We start from the raw sequence: 13,446 nt of genomic DNA, 5'->3' as shown, positions 1-13,446 counted from the left end.
TTTGTATGGCAAAAGGGACTTTGCAGATGTGATTAGGTTAAAGACCTTGAGATGGGGAGATTATCTTGGATTACCCGGGTGGATTTGATGTAATGGTAAGAGTTCTTATAAGGGAAAGAAGGAGGCAAGTGAGTCAGAGAATCAGACGTGACGGCAGAAGCCGATGTCAGGATGATGCGGTTGCTGGCTGGAAGAGGGCCACAAGCCATGGAATGCAGGCCACTAGAAGCTGGGAACAGAAGAAGAAACAGGTGCTCCCTGGAGGGGCTCCAGAGGGAGCGCAGCCCTGCAGACACCTGAGTTTAACTCAGGGTAGTCCATCTTGAGATTCTGTCTCCAGAACTCAGAAGAAATGTGCTGCTTAAGCCACTGTGTTTGTAGCGGCTTGCTGCTGCAGCAACAGGAACCAAACATGAGGAGGGTTCAGGGAAGGGCGGCCCAAACTCTAATTTTAGGAGGCAGAGCAGTGACACTTTCTCCTGGGGTGATAGAGAAGCAGTTATGAAGTCACAGGATGGGCACAGAGGTCCTCTGCTCTTCTAATAGTGAAACTCTCTCTCCCTTTCCTACCCCTGGCTCTGCCAACTTGGAAGAGAAATGCCCCCTTGTGTTGGGATTTCGGCAATTTCCATAAGGCTGGCTTGGGAAAAAAAAAAAAAAAGGTCTTGCCCCCAGAGAGTTCCAAACCTCAGTCATGGCCAGAGGCATCAGCCAAGATGGGCTCAGACTCTCAACAGAGTTTTCCTAGGCGCCCTTGTCAGATTGGGAGTTGTATTTAAATTGTGTGGGAAATAAGAGCAAGTCCTTGGAGACAGAATACATCAAATGGGACATTTAATTTGATTTAGGGAAAACGAGGCAAACATTTGAGAACCTAAATAACTAACCAGTAATTAAACTAACAACAGAATGCCCTTGTGCTGCAAGCCCACAAGCACAGTGGCCTTTATGGACTGTATTTGCAAAGAGACCTGACAACATAATTAGTCCTGTAAATTTTACACAGCCTGAAGCTAAGGAGTGATGGATTTTGTGTGTGGAGGATGAACAGGGAGAAATGAGGTGGATGAATTTCCATTTTCAGTAAATGAAATTAACACTGCTTAATTAGTGAAGCTGACAAATAAATGATTGGGAAAGATTTAAATTCTCTCTGGCCAGGGCAAGTTCAAGGGACAGAGCTGGAGTGAGTTTAGTGCTCAGAATTTAGGGCTGCTATTGTTCTCTTTTGAGGTGCTGCCCCAGAGAAAGGCTGGGCTAGAGGCCAGGCAGTTCCTTTGCCCTTCCTGCCCCATCTCCTATGGGATAGCCTTGGGAGCACAGAGATTTTCTAGAATCTGCTCTGCCATCCCTGAAAGACCATGCAGAGTCTCCATTTCCCTGCTATGAGCTGGCTAATGATCTGGAACGGACCCCTTCCGTATCACAGGCTGGCACAGTCACATCCCAGCTGTTCCAAGACCATCTCTTCCTGAATTGACTCCTTTTGTCTTCCAATATCCCTCTGCCTGCTGACAGCCTCTTTCTCCCTGTGCTGGAAATATGGAGCCTGACCTATAGGACACCCCTGTCTCTGCACTCTCAACTTCCTAGCAGGCTGGTACTACCAGAAGCTGTGGTGGAAAAAGAGATGCTGGTTTGCTGCTTATATTTCCTTTTCTCCTCTTCCTCTTCTTCCTCTTCCTCCTCTCCTTCTTCTTCTTGTCTTTTTCAGACAGTGCCTCTCTGTATAGCCTTGGCTCTCCTGGAACTTGCTCTTTAGACCAGGCTGGCCTTGAATTCTCAGTGATCTGTTTGCTTCTGCTTCCCAAATTCTGGGATTAAAGGTCTAAGGCACTAGCACCTGGCTTCCTCTTCTCTCTGTATCTAGCCCCAGGAACTGTGCTAAGGATGTGGCAGGCCCCAGAACATGTCTGCCTGTCTCACCTGTGCTGCATAGTCTATGTCAGCTTGACACAAGCTAAACCATCTGAGAGGAGGAACCTCAACTAAGAAAATGTCTTCATAAGATGGGCTGCAGGCAAGCCTGTAGGGCATTTTCTTAACTAGTGATTGGTAGAGGAGGGCCAGCCCACTGTGGGCTGTGCGTCCCCTGAGCAGGTGGTCCTGCAGGAAACCAGGTTGAGTGAGCTATGGGAAACAAGTCAGTAAGCAGCACCCTCCATGGCCTCTGCACCAGTCCTGCCTGCAGGTTCTTGCCCTGCTTGAGTTCCTGTGCTGACTTCCTTTGGTGAGGACCTGTGACGCGGAAGCCTAAGCCAAATAAGCCCTTTCCTCCGCAGTTGCTTTAGTCCTGGTTCTCACAGCAGTAGTGACTGTAACTAAGACACTACCTTAATTTTTCTGTGGCTGAGTCCCAGAATAAACATCTAGGAATTTTAGGGGGAAAAGAAAGCTGAAGAGGCCTGGTCTGCACCCATCAGGATTAAACTCGCCAGTATACCTGAATTCTCATTCAGTGTTTGTCTTCAGCCAGTTTTTTTTTTTTTCTCTCTCTGGGGGCATAGTATTTGGGAACTTTCAAAGATTGTGCTGGAAACTGGTGAGACCAGCTGTTTCTCACAACGACCCTGTCCACAACCAGGTGCTGCCTCACCTTGAGCTTTTCCTTCTGGGGAGTCTAAGAACCTAGGATGCCTCAGGTGATCTCAAGAGCCAATGCTCAGGTGGCCCTGCTCAGGCCCACAGCTGGCCAGTAACTCTTGTGCCAGTGACAGCAGTGAACAGCACTGCCCCTGCCACTGGCTTCTGTAGAGATTCTCTATCTCCCTTGCTCTGCTTAGGGATCTGCTGTGCAGCAGACAGGAACAAGAAAGCAGCAATAATCAGCCTTGTGTGTAAATACCAGGCTTCCTGATGGTACTGAGATGGAGATATTGAGAAGAGATAGTCCTCCAGGGGAGGACTATAGCTGCCCGTGGGTGCTACTGGGGCTATGTGAGATGAAAGACAAAGAAACATTTCCTGGGTGAATGCTTGCCCAGAGGAGGGCAGTGAGCCTGTCAACTTGAGGCCATTCCCTCATGGAAGGTATTAACTTTCCTGACTAAGGCCGCCTCCCATGGATGGCCTCCATATGACCTTGCATCTGACCTTGGCTAGAAGATGGGCAAGAACTTATGGAGTTTCTCCTCCCACCTTCTGCAGAGGATCCCACACTCTCACCTCAGTTGCAAGCAGAGAGCATGGGACTCACGTGGGTTTCCACACCCAGTCCTGGGAGGGCCTACCCAACCTTAGGCTCTAAGCCAGGCCCAGTAGCTGCAGCAGAGGGGGAGGAATGTGCTAGTTCTCTGCCAGAGGGGAGGGTGCTTCCCATTTGGCAGCAGCCCACCCTCAGGAGTAGGGACACAAAGCAGGCATTTAGGGCATCCTCAAAGGCAGCCCAGACCACAGGACTGGGAGCAGCTCCAAGGCCTCCTCCCTGACAGGAATGACAAACACCAACTTCTCCCTGACCCCCTCTCCTGAATCCCTACCCTGGTCAAAGAACGAATTGCTAATCTAAGGGGCAGTGACCAGGAGCTTGTATGCCTGCCAGCCAGCAGCAGCTTGGAGAAAGGAAAGGTTTTTCTGTTCACAGAAGTGAATTCTCCCAGCCAAAGAACAAGCTGTCAGCGTTAGGGAGCAGTGCCTGGCTTGCCCTGTAGGACCCTTCCCACTAAGAACAGGGACCATCCAGCTCAATGGTTGGTGCTTCTGGTTGGCCTGAGTAATATGAAGGAACAGCAAATTGCCTGGACACAGTTATCAGCATGTGCCACCTCCCACCTTGAACATGTCCTGGCAGGACCAGAAGCACAGATAACTGTGCTCTCCAGTGGCTCAGGAACAGAAAAATAAACTTCAAGTACTTGCCTTTGCTCACCTCTGCCCTGCCTCAGGCGAGTTCAGGAAGGCCAGGTGAGGGGCAGGGAGGGGGCCTCCATCCTACTCCCCGGAGTGGCTAAGTTCTCTCCATTTCTCCTTGGCACACCCACACCTGGCCCCCCAGCCTCATTCTCAGACCTGCAGTCCTTCCTGTACTGAACCTGTCCCTGCTCTTCTAGAACCCCCTCAGTGGTTTCCTTTTTGAAATGTGCTTTGAGGGGTGGCCTGCCTGCAGACTCAGCCTGTCCTGGTCCCTGTGCTACAAAGCTTTCCCCTTTGTTCTTTGAGTTTCAATTGACATATTCAGCTCTATTCTTTTGACCAATACAAGTTGCCCAAATGAGAGTGGGTGTTCCCATTAGACCAGCGGTTCTCAACCTGTGAGTTGTGACTCCTTTGAGGGTCAAATGACCCTTTCAAAGGGATCACCTACCACCCTGGTAAACGCGATGGTTACGTTACAGTTTATAGCAGTAGCAAAATTACAGTTACGCAGTAGCAACAAAAGTAATTTTATGGGTGGGGGTTACCACACACAAGGAACTATATTAAAGGGTCGCAGCACTAGGAAGGTCGAGAGCCATTGCATTAGACTGCAAGCTCTTTCGGAGGGCCACTGACTACATCCTGGTCATCTTTGTATTTCTCACCCCTGGCAAAAAGCTCTGAACAGACTAGGAACCTAGTGTCTGATGTTTGCATGAGCCAACAAATGAATAAATACAGCACTTACAGGAGCCATGTCCCACTGCAAAAAGATCCCTGTACTTTGGATTCCTGCAAAAGAAATGTAAACTCATTGACACAGGAAACAGACACCACCCTCCCATGGACATGAACTTCCCTGTGGGCACTGGTGACTAACTGCCCTGCAGACATCCACTGTCCAGCTTAGATTCTTACCAATGGTAGACATTAGATGATCCTGAGAGCCAATAAGAATCCAGGTCCTATTTTCCCCCTACTGTGTCGATGTCTCATTGGATGTAAAGTGCAATAGTCTTAGAATCTTATGGCTCGGGGTTTGATGGGGCCGAGGTTTGCTGCAATAGCTGTACTCACCAGCAGAGGGCAGTGACAGCCAGGCGTTTGGCTTTGTCATTTTGAAATTTCCAGAGAGGCAGCAGCGTACCCTCCTGGTCCCTGTATTCATCAGCAGCATCCTCATAGTACTTAAAATCTTAAACACAAATAGACACAGTCAACTAGGGACTGACACTTTGAAGCAAATTGTTATCTCTTTGGGCAATACAATGAACCTCTTTGTGTTTGGAGCTGGAAATAGTAATAGTACCTATTTCAAAGGACTATCCTGAAAATACAGATTGGATTTAATATATGCAAAGTGTCTAGAAAAGTGCCAGACACATAAGTTCTCTATGTATATTAGTTGTTGGGGGAAATTACAGTAAAGCATCCAGAGTGCACAGAATCCCGCTTTGCATCCCTCACCCTTGCAAGCTTCCTCAGTGCTTTGGAAGCTCAGTTGAGAGCAACCAGATAACAAGGGTTAGGCTTTAAAAGGCCTAATCTCTTGATTAATAGTTCCATTAATTAATTAATTGGTTAATAGTTTTGTAGTTATAATATTTATAGATACATTTATAGTTAATTTATAGTTAATAAAACTAATTGATTAATAGTTTTATTCATTCTGCCACTTAGATCCCTAAAATACAGCCCAACTTTATACTCATTTCCAAACCTCATTGTAAGGCAGCCACCTGGACACTTAGCCATGGGTTCCCAAAACTCGGCTTCCTCCTTAAAATCATCACTGCCTTCATTTTTTGCTGAGTTAGCCAGAAGCCTCACCTTTCCATTTACCTAAACTAGAAAGCTTAGGAATCTTTGGCTGATTTCTTTCTACCTTTTCTTTTCTTTCTTTCTTTTCCTTGGGGGGGGGGGGTTGTTTTGAGATAGATTTCTCCGTGTAGCCCTGGCTGTCCTGGTTTCCCTTTGTAGACCAGGCTGTCCTTGAACTCACTGAGGTCTTACTGCCTCTGCCTCCCAAGTGCTGGGATTCAGGCACGTGCCACTACTGCCTGCCTCTATCTTTTCTTATATTTTCTATTTTTCTCCTGTCTTTTAAAATCCTTTTTCTTGTTTTGTTTTTTTTTTTTTGTTTGTTTTGTTTTGTTTTTTGAGACAGATTTCTTTGTGTGGCCCTGGCTATCCTAGACTTGCTTTGTAGACCAGGCTGGCCTCTAACTCACAGAGATCTGCCTGCCTCTACCTCCCAAGTGCTGAGATTAAAGGTGAGCACCACCACGCCCAGCCCTATATCCATCTTTTTAAAGCTCATTGCTACTACCTAGATTAATATCCCCAAACCCATTACCTGCCTATTATATTCTTCAAGCTGGTCTTTCCAACCTCCCCACCCCCATACCTCTCCTTCAGCCCATGCCCTTCAGGGCTAGCAGAGCAAGAGCAAACTCTCTCCAGCGCATGGCCCTCCCTATGCCCCTGAATCTTCTCAGTGGCTCTCTTTGAACTAGGTTCTCTGGTCAGATCAAGGCTCCTCACCACCACCTCCACTTCCTCTTTCCTCTCTTTAACAGCTGTCCTTGTGTTTCTTCGAGCTTTTCCACGTCTAGAATGCCTTACCCTGCCTGGCTGGCTCCTACTTGTTCTTTATTTTATTTTAGTCAACATTCTCTTCTTTTATAGGATCTTCATTTTCCTTTTCTTTCTTAGAGAATGGAGTCTCACTTTCAAGTGTTGCTTATCAACTCTGTCAGGAGAGAGTTGCAGAGGAGTGTGACCTAATTTTGGGGGCATGGAAGGAGAGAGAGAGAGAGAGAGAGAGAGAGAGAGAGAGAGAGAGGAAGAGGAAGAGAGGGAGGGAGGAAGGGAGGGAGGGAGGGAGGGAGGGAGGGAGGGAGGGAGGGAGGGAGGAGAAGGAGAATTTGCATGTGGCAGCTAGAGGGCCTGAAACCTAATATTACCCAAGCTGGACTGGAATGTCTGGGCTCAAGTGATCTTCCAGCCTCAGTCTTCTAAGTAGCTAGTTCTATTTTTTCCCACTACATTGCCCAGACTGGTCTGTAATTCAGGGAAACCCTCCTGTCTCAGCCACCTGAATGCCGCAAATTCAGGCATGAGCCACCGTACCTGCATATATGGCTCTTTTGAGTAGAGTTAATTTCTTTTCTAGTCCAATCCTGCCTCTCCTCTACTAAGACATCTGTCAGTCTTTTTGCCTGACTTCCATGCCACATAGCTCCTTCCTAGAGAGCAGGACAACGTTATAGCCATCCTTGTGCCTCCAGGACACTGTGCCAACATCCTTCCAAGGAGTTCAAAGACATAAAGCCATTAAGAAATGGTCTGTCTTCTTTCAGGTGAGATGGCCAATCAGAAAGAACTCTCTAATTCTACAGTCTGTCCAATCATTACCCAGACCTACCCACAATGCTCCATACTTTGAGGCTGTAGGATTGCATCCTAACTTCAAAACTCTCTTGGGAAAAAAATTTTTTGAGTGGTCAGAAAGGTGTGAGCCTTGATCACATCAAGATTCCTGAGCATAGGGGAACTTTGAAAATCCCTCATTTCAGTGTGAGGATTAATTGGTAACGCTTCTTTATTTTTATTTCTTTTTCATGATTACACTTTCCCAAAGGGAAAACACTGTACAATTTTAAAAAAAAATCAAAGTTCAATGCATTTTAATGTGACTGTGTTCTTGTAAATAAAAGCGGTTCACAAGGCCAATTTTTCCATGGGTATTAATTGCACCTTGTGGTGGGCCACTGGCAGAGACTGGGTCTCAGGAAGCAAAGCTGTGTGAGTAACAAGTCCATTCACAGCTGCTGTGCACTTTGACAGCTTTGAAAAGCTCAAGGTTGTTTTCAGCCTGAACAATAATGAGGGGGCTCGTTTGGCCTGCTGGTCTTGGAGCCTTAGTTTTTGTGTCCCATGGGTGAGCAATGAGCATCAAGTCACCAAAAAGGACCCTAGGCTGTCAGCAAGGAAGATCAGCCTGCAGCCTGGCATTGGCAGTTCTGGAGGTGGCTGCTCCACATAAATGCACAAGCTCTTAGGGAAATACAAGTCACTTGGGAACGTGCTGCTCACACCACGGGAAGGATTCCATTTCCTTAGCACTGTCAGAGATACCACACTTTCCCAGGCCCCCAGGATTGAGGCATTTCTGAATCAGTTTCCCTCTTCACCTCGTCACTAACTAGTTGCTCCGTAGATCTGTTGAGTGAGTTCATGGAAATGCCCCTCCAGCTCAGTGGCTGTAGCCCCATGGTAAAGTAGTTAGTCAAAGATCTACCAAGGGGACTGTGTTCCGGTTCTGGCTCCACCACTCACAACTCCCACAGCCTGTGATTTTGTTCAAGTAGTAGCATATTAGCTTGGTTTCTCATCTGTAAAATGGGATGACAATGCTCTTCGTGTCACGCAGAGCTGCCCAGAAAACATAAAATGCTATGGCCACATGTACCACACAATGCCTGGCACAAAGCCCTTTCCCGGTGAGCTTTTCGTGCTTGTTTTTCCACTATCACAGCTCGCCCTTGTTCCATTCGCTATGCTACAACCTGACAAGGCATGGAGAAGTCTGTTCCATCCCATACCTTCACCTCTGTCCCGGAATTCTGCCCAATCACACCCTCCTTTGCTCTGCTCTCACTGAGCTTTGCTCTGCCTGGCAAAGCAGAGCAGCTGTCTAGAGAGAAGGCCCTAACCGCCTCTTCAGCCTGAATTCTCACCATTTCCCAAGAGCTCCTGTTTGGGCCCTTGAGCCTACTGCTCGCCCCGCTCCCAGTGTCGATTCCTACCAATGTTTGCCACCAAGTCACTGCTCATGCCATGCTCTGCTGAGTACAGCCTTCCTCTGCACCATCTCAACAGAGCCTGCATGTCCCTGGCACCGAGTGCTCCCTGAGGCCATCCTTTGCCTTTTCCGTGCACCCCAGGTTTATTTTTCTTTTCCTCCTACTCCTTTTCCTTCTTTGTTGTTATTTTGTTTGTTCGTTTGTTTCATTTTGTTTTTCAAGACAGGGTCTCTCTGTGTAGCCCCACTGTCCTGGAATTCACTCTATAGCCCAGGCTGGCCCCAAACTTACTGGGGAGACCTCTGCCTCCCCAGTGCTGGAATCACAGGTGTGTACCACCACCTATTTTTCTCTTCTTGAGGGAGGGGCCTCCAGAGAAGTTCCTCTCCCATGAATTCTTACGTCAGCATCTTCAAGCCAACTGGGTGAAGACTAGGGCACAAGCTCAAGACCTAAATCTGCCTTCTCTTTGCTACTCAAAGACTCAGGAAGCTTTAGCCTCTGTGGCTCATATGCAAAGTCAGAGTAATCATTCCTGCTCTGCCTGCTCCCCAGGACTGGGAAGGTGACACCACATTGCTATTCATTGCAGCTCATTTTTGCTACATGTCACATCACGTCATTGCGCCCACTGTTTTCACACCACCACTCATGATGGACTTGCATAAGTCTTATTTTTTTCAGTGGCACCCAGAGGAGGAAGTGAGGTGTTTGGTTTTGGTTTTGTTGTGGTTTTATTTTTTCCCTTTTACTATAGGATTTAGCATGGAACACTCAAATGTTCATCTTTTGTGAAGAATATTAAATACTATTGTCAGGACTGGCAAGTTGGCTCAGCAGTTAAGAGCACTTGCAAAGGATCTGAGTTTGGTTCCCAGTACCCATAAGCTCACAAGTGTCTATAACACCAGTTATAAGAGATTTATGCCCTCTTTTGGCCTCTGTGGGCATGGCACATATGTAGTGTACATTCAGACAAGGAAGAGACTTACATATGCTAGCACGCGCATGTACACACACACACACACACACACACACACACACACACACACCTAAAAACGATCATATCTACTATCCTCTTAGGTCTTACCTTGAGCAACATCATCGTACGTATTTTGGTTGACCATGCGCTCTACAATTTTAGCAGCCTGGGACACTTTGGTGATGTCATCACTCTGTGGGATATGGAAAGGCACATGTCTTTATCAGTTAGTGCCTGTGAAGGTCATATGACCCCGTGGTTACCTACGGCTCAGAAGTGGTTCACAGCCAAATGTACCCCACACGGACACCACATGCTAGGAGCCCTTCCCTCACAGGTGCACGGGGGCAGAGTGGATGTATTGGGCCCTGGGTAAAGCGGCCTCTCACTCTTCCATCTGGAGTCTGTTTTGGAAAAGGTATCTCTCTGAGATCAAGAAAAGGCATTGAACAGAGACCAGGGAGGCATCGGAGGCAGAGCACTCAAGGACCTGTTAGAGGCATTGGTGGTGGCAGAGGCTTTCTCAGACCAGGGAGCAACAGATCCCCACACAAGGCCTCAGGGATCTTCTGGCCCAAACTCTTTACTTAGTTTCAGGATTAGGGAGTCACAGAGGCCTAGATAGGTAGAGATGAGCTGAATGTGGAATGCAAGGCCAAACTGGGCCTGCTAACCAGAGGCCCTTCTCAGACCACAGATAAAGCAGCAAGTTCTACCCTGGAAAACAACCCCTGAATGAAAAAGCAGCTTCCACAAACCCATAAAATAAACCACTTCGCAGGTTAATGGAGAAGCAAGAAGTTCAGGGTTGCAAGAAAAGCACAGGAAGGGGCTGGAGAGATGGCTCAGCAGTTAAGAGCCCTTACTGCTCTTGCAGAGGACTGGAGTCCCTTCCCCAGCACACAACAACCTCTAACTCCAGCTCCAGAGCAATTCGTGATTTTGGGACTCCAAAGGCACCTCATTCATGTGCACACAACCCATCTACCCACATACACACAGTTAAAATAATAAAAATAAACTCTAGAAAAGAAAAGTGCAAAGAGTTTGGGGTGAGTGGCTAGAGGGAATAAGCTATGTGGGCATCCAGAAGGATCCATGAGTTGAACATGTCATTCTTGAGATTAGTACTCCTGGGAGAGGCCACGTTGGGCTGTGATTGAAAGACTCGGTTCTAGGCCTGGCAAGGTTGCTCAGTGGGTAGAACCCCAGCACCTGAGTTCGTCCGCGGGATTCACATTGTGGAAGGAGAGAAACGATTCCCACAGATTATCTTCTGACTTCTACACATGCTTGGCTCCTGTGAGACACTCCTCCCACAAATTAAATAAATAAAATCTATTTTGAAAACTTAAAAAGAAACTAGGTTCTAGATCACACAGATGCGTGTGTATTTCTTTCCTAGTCCACTAAGCAGGAAGGAGCTGGATGCAACCCTGAGCCAGGTACTTGAATTCTCTGAGTCATAGAGTCATGTGACAAAGGGAGGCTGGATGGACAGCATCTCCCTCAGAGACTGCTGTGGGGAGGAAATACAGTCACACCTATGTTAGTTTAGCTCATCCTGGCATGCGTTCAGAAGAAGCACAGCTTACAGGTAGAGGTGCTCACATTGGCTTCTGGGAAATGGCTCCCGGAGGGTCCCTCAAGACACTCCAGACTGACTCTATCTCAGAAAACTGGGCAAGGAGGGCAAACGTTGGAGTCTGTAAGTACAGTGCTCAGATCTACCAGTTCTCACACAGTTCTTTCACTTCTTGACCCAAAGCATAATCCCCTCTTTTTATAGCTCCCAGGCAAGACCTGTGAGAGGCAGGGCTTGCTGTGGATGGAGAGTCAGTTAACTGACCCCACTTCCCTGGCTTGTCTGCCTGCAATCTGAACTCTCTTCTCTTGCCACAGGAAACTACATACCTGAAGGTAACCCCTTTTATTATGCAAGGCAGTACCTCATTTCCTCCCAGCAGCACTTCCTTCTCTTCCAAGCTTCGCAGCCCTGGTGTGGCATGCTACTAACTGTAATAATGCTGGTGCTGCACACACACTATTGCGGGTTTGTTCAACAACCTAGCAAATATGATGTCATTAAGATGGCTTTACACCTGGGAGAGCTGAGGCTTCAGAAAACTCCAGCTCATTTTATCAAGGCCAGGCTGGAAGCTAGTTCCTGCACAGTCTGACTACACTATCTTTGTCCTGAAGGCACAGGACCCTAGCTGTGGTCAGAGGAGAGGACAGTAGGCTATTACTTCCATTGTTCTAGGTGCTGTGCTATTGGAGTAGCCACATCTCTTTATGGGCTCTGACTGAACTGTGGCTTCTGATCCCGTTTGTTTCCTTACGCCTGCCAAATCTTCCTTTCAGTATATTCAGCCAAATTGCTGATGAGCTTGAGACCTGAGGTCCATTACTGGAGACCTTCCCATAGGGTATCGTGAACTTACACTTTTCTCGCTGCCCACACCTGAGGTTTTTACCAACCTAAGTAGACTGAGGTCTTTGAGGAAATGATGCTCCTGTGCTCACGCTCTAGACCTGGGCAAAAGAGGTGCTCCTGCCATTCTCTATTCTACAGACAGCCTGGCTCAGTACTGGCATTCCCAGCTACAACTCAACTCCTTTGGGGAGAGGTTTATTACCAAGGTACTCCCTGAAGAAAGCAAGTAAGAATCTGCCTATCCCTCTGTTCTCCATGTCAGCAAAGCTGGAAGAACCCAGAGTTATGGGGAACGCTAGGCATCAGCTTTGGCAGATTTTAGCCTCAGGAAAGTTTTCAGTTTTAGCCACAGTCTCCTCCTGGTTTCTGGGTCTTAATCATTCCAGTTGGGGTTTCTGCCATTGTGGGTTCAAGCAGAGCCAATAGCCCAAACCCTCACAGATCTTCACATTGACCCTAACCCAGACCAGAACCTCCTCTGACATCCCCTTCCTCTGAGGAAGGGTGCAAGGGAGCCAAGGATCCTCACGGCCCTCAAGGTGGGGATTCTATGCCACCCACGGACTGAGGAAATCAGCACGTCCACCATCATGCAGCTTGGTTAGTGACTCAAAAACAAAACGGAAAGATAGTGTCTCTTGGTCATCAAACATCCCTTCAAATGTGACATCAGGATCATGGAACAGAACTAAGTGGAAGTGGGCACACCTGAGATACAAAAACAACTTCTTTTAACTGAGCTGCGTTTTAATATGGTTGGAGAGGAGCAGAACTGCCTCCCGAGAGGTGCCCTGAGCGCTCTCCAAAGTGCTGAAACCAGCCTCTAGCTTCTGTGACCCTCCTTCCAAAGCAGGCTACACCCATAGGATCTCCACTCTGGGACTCCATCTCCAGAGCCAGATATTTCTCTGCTGCGGGAATAAATGAAGTTCTCCAGAATCTCCTGTGTGGCCTCCTCCATGCTATCACTCTATGGCTCAATCACTTAGCTCTATGCTGATCCCCACACTCCTGCTGGCTGCACTGCTCTAAGCCCGCAACCATGGTCTTTCTGAAACACACACTTGGCTCCAACTCAAGGTGGCTACATCCATTGACCTGATGTTGACAGTGTCTAGGATTAGGTTTGGACTGGAGCATGGCCCTGAAGGCTCACTGACCTAGTTTCACTTCTGCTGCTGTGATAAAAATACCCTGGCAAAGGCAACTTAGGAGAATAAAGGTTTAGTTTAGCTCAAAATTCCAGGTTACAATACATCATAGCAGGCAACTCAGGGCAGCAGGAACTTGAGACAACTATTTGCATCACAGTCGGGGAGAGAGGATGAATACATGCATGCCTGATACTTAGCTCAGGCTCTCCA

The 13,446-nt window shown here is 47.7% G+C and overlaps 1 protein-coding gene across 1 annotated transcript in view; it reads right to left on the bottom strand.

The window, feature by feature from the left end:
* Positions 1–13,446, bottom strand: part of Dnai1 (dynein axonemal intermediate chain 1) — a 67,049-nt gene that overhangs the window by 17,686 nt on the left and 35,917 nt on the right. Inside the window, exons 10-12 of the mRNA XM_021634426.2 lie at positions 9,754–9,838; positions 4,933–5,050; positions 4,604–4,647 (exon numbers count right to left, since the gene is read on the bottom strand). Of these exons, the coding sequence (XP_021490101.1) occupies positions 4,604–4,647; positions 4,933–5,050; positions 9,754–9,838 (247 nt within the window). The remainder of the gene's footprint in view (positions 1–4,603; positions 4,648–4,932; positions 5,051–9,753; positions 9,839–13,446) is intronic.

The sequence above is a fragment of the Meriones unguiculatus genome, chromosome 1, assembly GCF_030254825.1.
Source record: "Meriones unguiculatus strain TT.TT164.6M chromosome 1, Bangor_MerUng_6.1, whole genome shotgun sequence".
Taxonomy (NCBI): Eukaryota; Metazoa; Chordata; class Mammalia; order Rodentia; family Muridae; genus Meriones; species Meriones unguiculatus.
Note: the sequence above shows the minus strand (reverse complement) of the source record. Positions and strands in the feature narration are given on the sequence as shown.